Source organism: Schistocerca cancellata, chromosome 1 (assembly GCF_023864275.1).
Source record: "Schistocerca cancellata isolate TAMUIC-IGC-003103 chromosome 1, iqSchCanc2.1, whole genome shotgun sequence".
Taxonomy (NCBI): domain Eukaryota; kingdom Metazoa; phylum Arthropoda; class Insecta; order Orthoptera; family Acrididae; genus Schistocerca; species Schistocerca cancellata.
Genome location: NC_064626.1, coordinates 1,070,630,324 through 1,070,647,333, shown reverse-complemented (window position 1 = coordinate 1,070,647,333; position 17,010 = coordinate 1,070,630,324). Strand labels below are relative to the sequence as shown.

Below are 17,010 nucleotides of genomic sequence, written 5' to 3'. Positions count from 1 at the left end.
TCTGCCACAAATCGCAGTCTTCATGGATCACACAGTGGGCATCCTCTGGCCTCTATGTTTTGTGATGAGCCGTGGTTGTCCAATGCCATATGGCCTACTCATTATTTCACTATCTTTCAACCAATTTCCATAGGTGCTCATGACAGTAGTACGCCAACATGTGACCAGCTCTGCTGTTTCAAAGATTCTTGTTTCCAGCCGCAGCGCCACAACAATATGTACTTTGTCAAAACTCCTCATATTAGTTATATGGATATGGTGTCTGTTCTTTCGGACATGTCTGAAAGAACAGACGCCATTAATGACCTGCAGCTGTCTAGAATGAAATTAGAATTATATTAATACCGTCAGCTGCTGATGGGCGTTGATATATATCAACGGGGACAGATGAAAATGTGTGGCTGACCGGGACTCGAACCTGGGATCTCCTGCTTACATGGCACACACTCTATCCAGCCACCAAGGACACAGAGGATAGCGCGACTGCAGGGACTATCTCGCGCACACCTCCCACAAGACCCACATTCTCACCTTGTGTGTCCACACACTACATTAATACATTCATAGTGTCCAACCCCAACACACTCATTACTTGTGGAAGACATTCTAACCAAGTCCCGTAAGAGTTCAGGGAATATGTGTGCATCCGCACAGAAGAAGGAAGTCATGGCTAGTGTTGCCAGAATGATATACTTATATGGATATGGTGTCTGTCATTTCGGACATGTCCGAAAGAACAGACGCCATTAATGACCTGCCATGTAAGCAGGAGATCCCGGGTTCGAGTCCCGGTTGGGACACACATTTTCACCGGTCCCCGTTGATATATATCAACGCCCATCAGCAGCTGAAGGTTTAATATAATTCTAATTTAATTCTAGACGACTGCAGGTCATTAATGGTGTGTGGTTTTTCGGACATGTCCGAAAGAACAGACACCATATCCATATAAGTATATCATTCTGGCAACACCGGCCATGACCTCCTTCTTCTGTGCGGATGCACACATATTCCCAGAACTCTTACGGGACTTGGTAAGAATGTCTTCGATGAGTAATGTGTGTGTTGGGGCAGGACACTACGAATGTAGTGCGTGGACATACGAGGTGAGAATGTGGGTCTCGCGGGAGGCGTGCGCGAGATAGTCACTGCAGTTGCGCTATCCTCTGTGCCCTCGGTGGCTCAGATGGGTAGAGCGTCTGCCATGTAAGCAGGAGATCCCGGGTTCGAGTCTGAGTTGGGGCACACATTTTCACCTGTCCCTGTTGATATATATTAACGCCCATCCGCAGCTCAAGGTATTAATATAATTCTAATTCCTTATTTTAGTTGTGGATTTCTGTATCTGCGACCTGTATCTTCGCTTTAATGACTGCCTATCTGTCTCTTTTCCACTTATATTCGTTCCTTACTACATCATGTGCCCACAACACCACCAGCAGGCATTCAGTCTCATGGTGGGCAGTGGTCATAATATCTTGATTCATCAGTGCATATCTGAAACACACTTGGTACCCTGTTTATTTTGAAGTCAGGTACTGTAGTAAGATTTATATTATGTGATGTTATCCACTATCATATGTTAATTTTACATGTGTACTTTAGTCCATTACTAGGCCACCCCACATGTATTTTAGCAATGTTTGACTGATGTAAGTTTCACTGTAACCCAAATATTCTGTTTGACAGGTCATACCACATAAAGTTTATTAAATTTTATTTTAATTTTTATCTTGTGAATTACGTAGCTAATGGTTGTTTGTACTTCAATAATATTACATGTGGTATTTATTTCATACACTTTAAAATGGCTACACAGCCAAAACATGGCCTCAGTGAAAAATAAAAAATAAAAGGATATTCCAATCCAAGCTATGGAAGCTAGAAATAAGTGTTTTTCAACAAGGCAGCCTTGTTTCTATATCATCTCCTTAAAGCAGATGTAGTTGTGATAAGGCTGCAGCTTTTCAGGTGAATACAGAATGAGATGCGACTTCAGAGTCAGTAGGATATTGGTCGAGGTAGTGTTCAACAACAGCAAGGCCATGGGCAAGGGGGAAGAGGAAAATTGTGTCAACAGTGGCAAGTAGAAATCCACGTGGTGATAAGACGGTGTGAGGACTTCAATGGTTGCTTCACAAACTGTGTCCTCTACATCCTCTGCCCTAATATCAGTTTCTCTGGATTATGTACATGGAAACTGTCCTTACAACACAATACTTTTGGTCTCTATCTCCACTAGCCTCTGTCCACATTCGTTCCTAAGCCCTCGACTTTATTCAGTCCATCCTCACAACCTCTTCTTTGCGGCCTCCTCCTTCCTCTGTTCTATCTCTCCTACTCAAACCACTCCTCCAGTTCATTATGTGGCTCACACAACTCTCCCTGCTATACCTGAGGGAGCTCACTGGTACAATGCCCTACACAATCCACATATAATTTCTACCTCCCAGCAATCAATCATCATTCCCTCTAATGCTCACCCTCTCCTCACCTTCTTTATATCGCTGCCCACTCCAGCTGACACAAGCCCTCACCCCAGTTGAGCTGCAGCAGTCATACAATGTAGTTGGCACATGAGGAGAGAGTGGAGAGGGGTGGGGATATGATAACCATATAACCCTGTGTGTGTGTTTTCTCCAAAACTTGGCTGAAGGAGGACACTGTCCGAAAGCCTAGTAACGCTTTTGATCTGGTTTATAAGCCTGTTGACAGCCTCAACTTCATAACTGCCTCAAGTATTTTCATTACTTACATTCTACCCAGGACCTGCCATTATCATATTAAATTGTCCATACTGCTACCTACTCTACCCACCTCAACAGCAGTACGTGTTAAAGTGCTGCTCCGAAACAGGGGTAATGCGCTGGCCCCGGATTGAATCCACCTGGCTGATTAACAACAACGGGCAGTGTGCCGGCTAGCCTGGATGTGGTTGTTAGGTGGTTTCCCACAACTGAATAGGTAAAATACCAGGATGGTACCTCGAGTCCCAACTCAGTTACACAATTTGCAGACATTTAGAAAACTTTTACACTCTTTCACACCAACAATACTATATGCAGACAGTTGAGGGACACACATTCCATCCCAGTGGGTAATGAGGTCACAGCAAGAAGGGTATCCAGCCACACCTTAAATTAACAATGCCAATTCCGTTCATAATCAAGCCAACCTTGCACAGGAGTGGGACAAAGGTGAAGTAATAATAATAATAATAATAATAATAATAATAATAATAGTACTGCTACCTACTATGAGATTTGCTTTTCATTTTGAAGTGCTTTATACTATATACACCGGCACTCTCACCATTTTAAAAATGTCCTCTGCTTACATTAAAAATACAATGGCAAAGTCTCCAGTAAAGGGGGAGGAGAAATAATAGAAATAATAATAATAATAAATCCCGTGGAGGCGCGGGAAAAGAATAGGCCTCCGGTATGTTCTGCCAGTCGTAAAAGGCGACAAAAAGAACAAACCACTAATAGGGCTAACCCCCCTTTTAGTGTGATTACTTGGTTCAGGACAGAACTAAAGAAGCCTTGGACAAGCGCCGTCATGGTCGGGTCGACGCTTGAACCCTATGCCCGTCCACAATGGTAATGACACTGCTAGCCAACTGGAAAATGATTTAAATTCAAATAGAGGTGTTTTGCAGGATATGCTTCCTGCAACCACCCTAGAAGGAAAACAAAGACAGAGGATGAGATGGTCAGATGAAGTTAATCGACACCTCATGTTCTGTTATTACCAAGCAACAAACCTAGGAACCAACACAACTGGATACAGATCACAAGTATACACAACATTTATTACCAGATACCCAGAATTAAAATTTTTAACAGAATGACGACTAGCTGATCAGGTCTGTGTAATAATAAAAAATAACAGGATACCCCAGTCAGAATTAGAAAACATCAAACAACAAGTACAACAAATACTGGAACAAAATAATGTGCAATTAGAAGAAGAAGAAAATACAGTAACTGACTCAAACATCCCAGAGAAAACAAACAAAGAACAAAATGCATCAATTAAACAATCAGAGGAAAACGAAATCTTAAGACAGCCACCAGAACAAGCACAAATAGAACATGAAGTGACACACATGTTAGATATAGAAGAAAAATTTCAGTTGACATATATAGAATACAAAGACACAAATACAGACATTAGACCATTCTTGCATAGACCACCAAATAACACACAAGTCAAAACAACAATAACAACTATCAGCACAATCATATACAACAAAATAAATGAAAATACAACTATGGAAGAGTTACAACTACTGGTTTATGTAGGATCACTCACTACACTAAATATACACACTAGGCAGAGATCAGAACCAACCAACACACAGAAGAAACCCACAAAACCAGCATGGCAACACAGGCTACAGATCAGAATAGAAAAACTGAGAAAAGACATCGGAAGCTAACACAATTTATAAGAAATGAAATATCAGACAAAAAACGAAAAAGGTTAGGTAAAATCTCACAACAAGAAGCAATAGAGCAATTAGATGAAAAGAAGCAGAAATTACAAGCATTGGCCAAACAACTTAGAAGATACAAAAAAAGTGAAAATAGAAGGAAACAAAACCAAACATTCAACACAAACCAAAAGAAATTTTACCAGACAATAGATAACACATACATTAAAATAGACCATCCACCAAACATAACAGACATGGAACACTTCTGGGGCAACATATGGTCAAACCCGGTACAACATAATAGACATGCATGGTGGATACAAGCAGAAACAGTCTCATACAAGATGATACCACAAATGCCTGAAGTGATAATTTTGCAACATGAAGTCACCCGAGCAATTAATTCTACACACAACTGGAAAGCCCCTGGAAATGATAAAATAGCAAATTTCTGGCTAAAGAAATTCACCTCAACACATTCACATCTAACTAAATTATTTAACAGTTACATTGCAGACCCATACACATTCCCTGATACACTTACACATCGAATAACCTATCTGAAACCTAAAGATCAAGCAGACACAATAAACCCAGCTAAATATCGCCCCATAACATGCCTACCAACAATCTACAAAACATTAACTTCAATCATTACACAGAAATTAATGACACATACAACACAGAACAAAATTATAAATGAAGAACAAAAAGGCTGCTGCAAAAGAGCACGAGGATGTAAAGAGCAACTGATAATAGATACAGAGGTGACATATCAAGCTAAAACTAAACAAAGGTCGCTACACTACGCAGACATTGATTACCAAAAAGCTTTTGATAGTGTACCCCACTCATGGTTACTACAGATATTGGAAATATACAAAGTAGATCCTAAATTGATACAGTTCCTAAACATAGTAATGAAAAACTGGAAAACCACACTTAATATCCAAACAAATTCAGATAATATCACATCACAGACAATACAGATTAAGCGTGGAATATACCAAGGAGACTCATTAAGTCCTTTCTGGTTCTGTCTTGCTCTGAACCCACTATCCAACATGCTAAATAATACAAATTATGGATATAATATTACTGGAACATACCCACACAAAATCACACATTTGCTATACATGGATGCTCTAAAACTACTGGCAGCAACCAATCAACAATTCAACCAATTACTAAAGATAACAGAAGTATTCAGCAATGATATATATATGGCTTTTGGAAGAGACAAATGTAAGAAAAATAGCACAGTCAAGGGAAAACACACCTAACAAGAAGATTACATATTGAATAACCACAGTGACTCCATAGAAGCGATGGAAAAAACAGATGCCTATAAATATCTAGGATACAGACAAAAAATAGGAATAGATAATACAAATATTAAAGAAGAACTAAAAGAAAAATATAGACAAAGACTAACAAAAATACTGAAAACAGAATTGACAGCAAGAAACAAGGCAAAAGCTATAAATACTTATGCTATACCAATATTGACCTACTCATTTGGAGTAGTGAAATGGAGTAACACAGACCTAGAAGCACTCAATACACTTACACGATCCAAATGCCACAAATATAGAATACATCACATACATTCAGCAACAGAAAGATTCACATTAAGCAGAAAGGAAGGAGGAAGGGGATTCATCGACATAAAAAACCTGCATTACGGACAGGTAGACAATTTAAGAAAATTCTTTCTAGAACGAGCAGAAACTAGCAAACTACACAAAGCAACCACTCATATAAATACATCGGCTACACCACTGCAATTTCATAACCACTTCTACAACCCTTTAGATCACATAACATCAACAGATACGAAGAAAGTAAATTGGAAAAACAAAACACTACATGGCAAGCACCCGTATCATCTAACACAGCCACACATTGATCAAGACGCATCCAACACATGGCTAAGAAAAAGCAATATATACAGTGAGACGGGAGGATTCATGATTGCAATACAGGATCAAACAATAAACACCAGATATTACAGCAAGCATATTACTAAAGATCCCAATACCACAACACATAAATGCAGACTTTGCAAACAACAAACAGAAACAGTAGATCACATCACAAGTGGATGTACAATACTAGCAAATACAGAATACCCCAGAAGACATGACAATGTAGCAAAAATAATACATCAACAACTTGCCATAAAACATAAACTAGTAAAACAACACTTTCCCACATACAAGTATGCACCACAAAATGTACTGGAGAATGATGAATACAAATTATACTGGAACAGAACCATTATAACAGATAAAACAACACCACATAACAAACCTGACATCATACTCACCAATAAAAAGAAGAAATTAACACAACTAATCGAAATATCCATACCCAACACAACAAATATACAGAAGAAAACAGGAGAAAAAATTGAAAAATACATCCAACTGGCTGAGGAAGTCAAGGACATGTGGCATCAGGACAAAATTGACATTATACCGATTATACTATCAACTACAGGAGTCATACCACACAATATCCACCAGTACATCAACACAATACAGCTACATCCAAACGTATATATACACAACTACAGAAATCCGTAATTATTGATACATGTTCAATAACCCGAAAATTCCTAAATACAATGTAATGGTTATAATAGAAGGAAACATTCCACGAAGGAAAAATATATTTAAAAACAAAGATGATGTGACTTACCAAATGAAAGTGCTGGCAGGTCGACAGACACACAAACAAACACAAACATACACACAAAATTCAAGCTTTCGCAACCAACGGTTGCCTCGTCAGGAAAGAGGGAAGGAGAAGGAAAGACAAAAGGATATGGGTTTTAAGGGAGAGGGTAAGGAGTCATTCCAATCCCGGGAGCGGAAAGACTTACCTTAGGGGGAAAAAAGGACAGGTATACACTCGCACACACACACATATCCATCCACACATACACAGACACAAGCAGACATTTGTAAAGGCAAAGAGTTTGCTTGAATTTTGTGTGTATGTTTGTGTTTGTTTGTGTGTCTGTCGACCTGCCAGCACTTTCATTTGGTAAGTCACATCATCTTTGTTTTTAAATACAATGTAACATATACCATACAGTTAAAAGGGAATCACGCTTGATCAAGGTCCGCATCACTTTCCATTTTTAACCAGACCTAAGGTCTGAGAAAAATAGAAATAATAATCATACAAAGAAGAAGAAAAATGTGGTGTAGGAGGAGTAGGAGTAGAGGGAGGGAGGAGGTGGGAGGTGGGGAGGGGAGAAAGGGGGCTACTAGGGTCACAATATGAGCAGGCAGAATTATCCCAGTAGAGGTACATGGCCAGTTTGAAGAAAGAATATGCTACCTCTCTAAAACTATTCTTATTAACAGCAGAAACAGGAACAACTAAGTCAGTATACCAAAAGTACTGCCCTCTGACAACAACAAATATGAACCTGCTAATTATTTACATACGGCTTGTATGAGTAATCATCTTCGGTATCTTAGTGATTAAAAGCAAGTATTTCGCATATACTTTAAGGATAAGTACAGGAATGAGTGATAACAACAATATGACAAATGGAAAAAAAAATGATAGTGAATTCATACAGAGACAGAACAGCTCGCCAGTATTAACGCCCACGAAGTGAAATTTTTGGGCTACAAATAGACACGTTTAAAAAATGGAACTAAAAAATAAAATAAAAGAAAAACTTTTGAAATAATTAATTCCTTCCTCAAGTGGGAGACAGGAAGGCAGGGGAAGTTTAGAACAGATGGGTAGGGGACGTTAAATATGATTTCTGTTTCTCCCTGTCCTCACAACAAGTAGTCCCTCTGACCCTGGAGTCTTACTGCTCTTTCCCTCCTTTCTAACCTTCCCCAACATGTCCCTCCCTCCACCCTTAAGAGGAAACCAACAGTTCTAGAAACTAGGAACAGTTTTTTCGCTTTTAAATGTGTCTATCAGCAATATTAGATTTTCATCTCCTGAAGGTAACTTATTGCAAACCATTCTGCCTCTGGTTTATAGTTTTCTCAAGTGACTTTCCCTTCAATACAATGGCGAATAAGCAGTAATTTTGTCACCAATGTACCTTCAACTATTTCATAAAATGCTCAAGAGCCTCTCCCTCTTACCCTGTATCAGCATGTGATTGGCAAGTGCATGATGACACAAGGTTCAGCTGCTGCACAGTCTGAGAGAGTAATGCCAACTGCAAACGATGATCTTCTAAGGCCTGCCGCAACAGTGTCTGGTAGGATTTCTGGCTGTCCACTAATTCTTGCAGTAATCTCAAGTTTTCTGAGCGCAGGACACCAAGCTGCTCTCGGTACTCCAGGCGGAACTTGGCTGAATTGGAGAGGCTGTCGACAGTTTTCTGTGATTTCACCGAGTTAACGGTTGACATGCCAGATGTGGAGCTTCCATCAGGTCCATCAGGTACACTTTGTTCACGATTATCCTGACCTGCCAAGTTGGCACCGAGCTCTGGGGGGGGATACAGAAGCAAATAATAGCATTTTACATCTGCAACACTTTAATTACGCTTCAGTCAGTGAGGAAGGGGATTAAAATTAACATCTGGTTATAAGAGTGCAAATAAAAGGTTATAAGAATGTAAATAAAAATTAAGTATACTTATTATCAAATCTCAGATTCTAGTTAAACTGAAGCATCAAACATTCTTTTAATCAATTAAGGAACATATTTTACAACTGGTTTATAACTACAAACATAAAAATTGCAGGAAAAGCAGAATATACAGCTAAAATATTCAACACTTAAATTATTGCGTAAATTGAAGTCCAATATTAATTCAATAGAATTAACATATGCCTGCTTATGAATTGTAATAAGAAGTGGGCCCATAACTGGACAAACAAACAATGACTTTACTTTGGAAATACACTAAACAGTTCTTTCATCAGTAGAAAATCCTGCACCTTGTGCCTCCTCTGGCACAAGAGTAACAGTGATTTCTTCCCCTTGGCAGCTATGGATCTTGAAATGGCATATTTTACTCTTTAGTACAAGATGCACTGTAATGAACATATGAGACATGTTAACATTTTGTTCCCTTACTTTTTCTTATTGATATTGTATTATGTGTTGTGGCAGACTGTATTGGTACTGTCATTCAAAAAATTGAGGTGAAGATAGAGTACACAGAAAACAGAAAATCCCAAGTCTCTTGTCTTTAGAATACAACTACGTCCGCACATATGGGAAATCAGAAACAGAAAGACTGGGGAATATCTGACAAGTATGAAAATATGCTCATTAGAAAAATTCATAAGTACAATTTCAGAGAGAGAGAGAGAGAGAGAGAGAGAGAGAGAGAAGGGATAGGAGGGGGGCGGGGATTACAAAAAATAGACTGGAAATCCTGCAAAGCTAATACAAAAATAAATCACATTTAAGCTGCTACAATACAATCAATACCCATACACATCTGTTAATAGTAACAACAACATTCCTTCTTTGGCATAACTTAGTAACTGTATTTACATTTCACAAGTATGGCATTTTCTGCATCAATTATGGTTTAGAGAAATATAATCATCTCACCTGGTGACATGACTGTTATAGCTGCTTGAACAGCATTACGTACAAGATTGTCTAATGCAAACATCCAGTGAGGCTTGATACTATGAAGTCTTAACACCACATTCACCTATAAAAACAAGATACAGTAATCATAAGGAAATTTAGTGACATCCATACATTTACAGTTACATAGACTGAAATTAAATTCTATAAAAGAGACAAGGAAATTTCAGTTTCGTATGTTAGTGTATTTATAAAATCAAGTGTGATCATAGTAACTCCAATAAAAATACATATAAAATTCCCCTTCAGTCACAAAGGACTATTTTCTATTAACTATGGTGATATTTTAGACTCTGCATGTTTGTCTACTGGTGTTTTGATGTCTATTTCATATAATATGTATTCTTTCATAAGGTTTCATGTACCAAAGAGATAATACAATAGAACTAAACTTGCACCAAGTCAAGTACAATCCTGACAGACCTTTACTTCGAACGCAAATAATTCACAATACTTTCAGTTAGTTAACCAATTATTTGCATATTCAATGAATTTATTACAGTTATAGCTCATCTTCTCAGCAGAAAATTTGCCAACAAACTGACCCTTCACAAAAAAAAGAAAAATCACACACTGTGTTCAAAGACTTTTAGGGCTGATAAACTAATTCCCTTCTGTGACACACTAAGGATGAGTGACGTATAGCGTAAATCAATTTTACTTCTACTATTATGTTTATGACTGTTACTGTTGTTATGAAATTGTGATTGGTTCTTGACAACAAACTTCATAAGAGATTAAAATACAGTGAGGCTGTTGTCAGAATAGCTAACTGCATAAAGAGCTGTTTACAAAGGTTCTAGAGTGGACACTGCATGTTATCCTTATTGCATATTTCTGTGGAACAAACACCGTTTTCCTCAGAGATGAGTTACCTCAGAATATGATGACAGAGACCATTAGTCAAAGAAAACAAGAAAATTAAGTCACTTTTTCAACAGTTTCATGTCCATGCCCATTCTGTAAAGGAGGATAGGTGGCAATCTGTAGTAGATATGATGTCACAGTACAAGGTGGTGCAGGTACAAAGGTTTCAGAGCACACTATTCAGTGCACATTGTTGAACATGGGACTCTGCAACAGGTGACCCATACATGTTCCTGTATTGACACAGCATCATCATCCATTACAACTCCAGTGGCTACTGGATCATTGAGATTGGACCTTGGATCAATGAAAACGTGTTCAGCTGGTCAATTGAATAATGTTGCTTGTTACACCAGAATGATGGTTGTGAGCAGATACGCTGTCACCCAGGGAAATGGATACACACCGTGGATGCAGATCTGTGGCGGAACTATTATGCTACTGGGAACATCCATCTGGGCTTCCATGGGACCTGTGGTAGTAATTAAAGGCATCATGACAACTATGGACTACATGAACACTACTGTCGACAACCTGCACCCCTTCATGGTGATGGAATCTTCCAGCAGAATAACTGTCTGTGTCCAAGTCCAGAATCATGCTATAGTGGTTTGAGGAACATTGTAGTGAACTCATATGGATGTCTTGGCCACCAAATTCATCTGCTCTGACCCAGAAGGGACTCACCTGGGACACTATTGGGCAGTAGCACCACACCCACAAACCCCCATCATATATTTGTTTCATAAATAAAAGAACATCTTTTTCCTGCTGCATTGTACTTTATTTGTTCCTGTCATGTTTTGCCTTTTACTTTAAGTCATCTTCCATGGTATCTTGAATGATTCACTCTTATTTCAATTTGCCGTATTTACTGATTGTAAAACCGTTCACCTCTTATTTTTTATGTAAAGAAGTGATTACTTACAGTTTTTTGAGTTTTTGGTTGGCACCTGCATTTCCTCTCATCTGATAACAAGCTGGAGGTTGCACTGTAACTTCACTTACAAAACATAAGCACATTTTCAGGTTATGAACTTGTTTTCTTCACAGTTTCAGTGTTCTTTGTACTAGCTGCTGTAGAGCACTATCATTCTTTTGTCACAAGCTGTATACATTTTACTAGAAACTGTGATTTAAAGGTGTAACTAGTGTGTGTTCACTTTGTCTCTCTTACTGTTTTCTTTGTGTTTGTGTTTTTGTAATCACGGCAAGCTGTAGAAATTTCTGGTGTTCAGCTGATTTGAGTTGTTATTCTACTATAGTATCTACTCATGTAAACAATGAGTTATTCGTTATGTATACTTGATCAGTCAACTAGAAACCCTATTTGTATTACTAGGTTACATCCACACTCAACTTTTTACGACTTGCCCTCACTACCCCCCCCCCTAAAAAAAAATCCACCTCCCTCCCTCCTTTCACACGTGCGCACCCACACACACACACACACACACACACACACACACACACACAGATGCAATGAGAACCGAAATGAACAGATGTTAGTTTTCAGCATGTACTTTGTTGGGTTGGCAACATGTACATAAATAAATGAAACAAGAAGAGAGATACAGTGAACACACACACTAGTTACAACTTTAAATCCTAGTTTTTGGTAAAATGCTTGCAGCTAGTGACAGAAGAATAATAGTGCTTCACAGCTGTTAGCACAAATAACATGAAAATTATGAACAGCAAAATTCATAACAGGAAAATGTGCTTCCATTTCATAAGTGAAGTTAACGTGCGACCTCCAGCATGAGGCCTAATGAGAGGAAATGCAGATGCCATCCGAAAATTGAATAACTGTAAGTAATCAAGTATTTACATAAAAAGTAAGACACAAACTATTCTCTAAACTACAAATAGTGCACAACAAAACAAAACCATACCATTCTAGATGATACTGAAGATGTCAAAGTAAAAGATCAAATGCTTTGGAACAAATAAAGTACATTACTGCAAGAAAAAGGTGTTTTTTATTTACAAAACTAATATTTCTGTGCTTGCTGTGCATGATGCCCACGCAAACAAACTTGTTGTTCACCAGTCCATAATTTATGGGAATTGCATGACCTGTGTGTAGACATGTGGTGACACAAGGACGTTTCAAATCCATGATATGCAGAACTGCTGCTGCATTACTTTTAAAGATTAGATTAGATTAGACTAATAGTTGTTCCATAGATCATAACTATGACACTTTATAATTATGTGGAATGTGTCAATTTAACAAAAGGTTCCTTTGCATGTCATAATTAAAGTGTTTTTCTTTTTACCTTTTTTAAAGATTAATTTATGTCTGAAACTTCATCTATTGAGTAGAAGGAGTGGCCATTCAAAAATTCTTTTAATTTGTTTGTTTTTAAATTATGGCTGGGTATCTATCAGACTTTTGATGCTATTTGGTAAGTGATCAAAGATTTTTGTGGCAGCATAATTCACCCCTTTCTGTGCCGAAGTTAGATTTAACTCAAAGTGGAGAAGATCAGTCTTTCTCCTCGTGTTGTAGCTATGTACACTGCTATTGCTTTTGAATTGGGGTGGGTAATTAATAACAAATTTCGTAAGTAATATTGTGAAGCTACTGTGAATATCCCTAGTTCTCAAAATAAATGTCTGCGAGATGATCTCGGCTGGGCTCCAACTATTATTCTGATTACACGCCTTTGTGCAATGCATACTTTTTTCTTTAATGATGAATTACTCCAAAATATGATGCCATATGAAAGCAGTGAATGAATAATTTACTTATATGTTTATCACCAAAATTTGCAATAACCCCAACAATCGTTTCAGCAGATCATCAATGTGGTTCTTCCAATTCAATCTCTCATCAATGCACACACCCGAAAATATGAAATATTCTGCCCTAGCTACAGACTTCTGTTCAAACTCTACATTTATTAATGGAGTTGTGTCACTTACTGTACATAACTCTATATACTACATTTTATCAAAATTTAATGAGAGTCAATTTGCAGAGAAACACTTAATAATTTTCTAAAAGACATTATTTACAATTTCCTCTGCAAAGTCTTGTTTTTTGGGTGTGATTAGTATAATTTTATCATCAGCAAAAAGAATTAGCTTTGCATGTTCATGAATATAGAGTGGCAAGTCATAAATATACATTAGAACAATAAGGGACCCAAGATTGAACCTTGTGGGACCCCATTCTTGATACCTCGTTTGAGGAATCTGCTGATTTTTGCAGATTATGTGAGCTGTTTATTTCAACCTTCTGTACTCTACCAGTTAAATATGAATTAACCCACTTGTGCACTGTCCAGCTCATACACAACATTAAGCTTGCCTAGAAAAATTCCATGATTGCATCAAAAGCCTTTGAGAGACCAAAGAAAATCACAATTGGTGATGTTCGGGCTACTCAGAGCATTTAATATTTGTTCAGTGAAAGCAGATTTCTGTTGAAAAGCCTTTCTGAAAACCAAATTGGCATTTTGTTGGTACTTTACTTTTACAAATATGTGAAGTTATTTTAAACACATTACTTTTTCAAGAATTTTGGACAAAGCTGTCAGAAGTGAGATTGGGCATTAGTTGTTGGCATCAGACCTATCCTCCTTTTTATGCAATGGTTTAACAATAGTATAATTCATTCTGTCAGGAAAAATGCCCAGTTTCTTTACATATGTGGCTGAGAATTCAACTTGTGTGTTGGGAACAATCTTTTATTACTTTGTTGGAGATACCATCAATTCCATGTGAGATTTTACTTTTGAATGAGTTTATTATTTTCCTAACTTCAGCAGGACAGGTAGGTAGAATTTCAGTTTTATCCAATTGCATAGATGTTGCTTCTTCCATATATAGCTCCACAGCATCTAAAAATGATTATTAAAAATATTTTCCACTTCTGACTCTTTGTTAATAAACTTTTCATTCAGTTTGATGTTGCAGTTCACTGTTTTCTTAGGGAAACTGTTTTCAAAAATATTCACAAATGTACGATGAAATAAGTTATTTTTTACATTAGCATCAGGCTCCCGGTACTCCTCATGATGGTCTAACTGCTGCAAACTTTCCTTAAAAATTGCAATCATTAAATTGTTAACTGAATGCACCATTTTGGAGGACTGTTTTGCATTTATGTCTGGAGCTATGTCATATACTATCACTAGCTGTTCATCACATTCAGGAAGACCATTCTTAACAGGATAAATATCTATTTGATTACATATATTTTGGTCATGAAAATATTATCTATTAGTATGCTGCTTTCCAGTGCTAAATGAGTAGGGAACTCAATAACTGATGTCAAACTGAAAGAACTCAGTATTACTTCAAGATCATTCTTTGTATCAGACTCTTTCAGAAAATCTACACTGAAATCCCCACAAATAATAATTTGCTTCCCTCTGTCCGACAGATACCATAAAAAGGAACCAGAGTTTTTCAGAAATAGTTGAATATTTCCCAATGGGCACCTATACATAATTACAATTATAAAATTACCATTATTCAGTTTAAGCTCACAAACACTTGCTTCTATATATTCTCTACACAAAATTTTGTAGTTTCTAAAAGTGGATCAACATGCTATTAAGCAGGTTGTCATAATGTTTTTGCTCATCAGTGTATTTAGAATGGTGTGGTCAGGACTTGTACAGTATTGAACTGCACGTAGTGTATTTTATCTAACAACAACTTTCAGTTTGCAGAAAAACAAATAATATTTACTTTTCCAAATATGACATATTATATACATTCTTCCAGGTTTCTGCTGCAATTGACTCTTAATTCAGTATACTTACATCACAATGAGCTCATTTCAGCAATTTTTGCTATTTTAAGTGCAATGATGGCTCAGTTTTTCATTTAATACTATATGATAAAAATATATTGCTTACGTCTATGTTGGTAGCTGTTCTACAACATATTCTGTAATATATTATTGTCTTACAAGAGCATATGGATTATGTCTATATTAAAGTTTTTTTAGCTTATCCTTCAATATAGTGTAATAAAGTACATGGCTTATGTAAATGTTAGTAGCTGTTTGCCTTACGTTTGAGACATTAAGATATGTATTACAATATTGAATCCTAGAGCATCTTTTCAATTACCTCTCAGATTTTGTGCTACTAATAATTTTTGTATGTGATTACATTTATGACAGCACTTATATCTGTTCGTGATCATTTTTATAGTAACACTTAATATTTGACAGCCTCCTCTAGTGATAATAAAAGTTTCTTGGGCTTCCAGCCACGTCAAATAGTTTAAAATGCAAGAGCTTTCGGCAGAGTACTCCTCAGCCATTGTCAAGTGGTGACTGTCTTCTGGTTGCTGCTGCCATCCTTATACAGCTGCGCTGCCTTCTGTGACGTCACTGGTACCCCTCCGGCACCATATACAGTAATGTTTGCATTGTGCGGCTGCCGCGCCCATTTCAACCTTCCAATGGCCAGGTCTGACGCTGTGCTTAGCTGCAGGCCGCCGTCTTTATTGAGCGTTTTGTCATAAATTTTTATTTCAATCACTTCTTTTATTGTGCTATCCCAAAAACTGTTAGTCCATGCGATAATAGATATCTCGTCGAATGCAATACAATGACCGTGTTACACTTTGCTACCGCTGATTTCTCTGGGTACCGTAGACTAAAACATCTCTCCCCATTCTACACAGCGCTGCTCAATGGCACGCACAGTCTATCCAATATTGAACTGACCACACCCACATGGTATTTTATATACTCCTGGCGTTCTGAGGCCTACATCGTCTTTCACTGGCCTCAAGAGTTGTTGAATTTTTGCTAGAGCCCTGAAGACCAAATCAATTTTATGCCTCTTTAGGAGCCGGCTTAGCTTTCCTGTTACTGAGCGGTGAGAACGCAAACTTCTTCGAGTCCTCCTCTGAGTCTTTCTGCTTACATATTTTCAGAAAGATACCTTGAGAAATCTGGCAGTTGTTATAGCCATTTTCCTTGAATACTTTCCGTAAGTTACACAGTTCCTCTGGCAAGTTTAGTGAATCTGAGATGGTTTCGGCTTGATGCACACAGAACGTTTCTGCAACGGATGGTGATAACTGTTAGTGTGCAGATATCAATCTGTGCGGGTGGGATTGCGGTA

General features: G+C 37.6%; 1 protein-coding gene across 1 annotated transcript in view; it reads right to left on the bottom strand.

Annotated features, from left to right (window-relative positions):
- Positions 1 to 17,010, bottom strand: part of LOC126090833 (mitogen-activated protein kinase kinase kinase 15-like) — a 183,302-nt gene that overhangs the window by 13,370 nt on the left and 152,922 nt on the right. Inside the window, 2 exon segments of the mRNA XM_049907015.1 lie at positions 8,569 to 8,920; positions 10,001 to 10,106. Coding sequence (XP_049762972.1) covers positions 8,569 to 8,920; positions 10,001 to 10,106 — 458 coding nt within the window.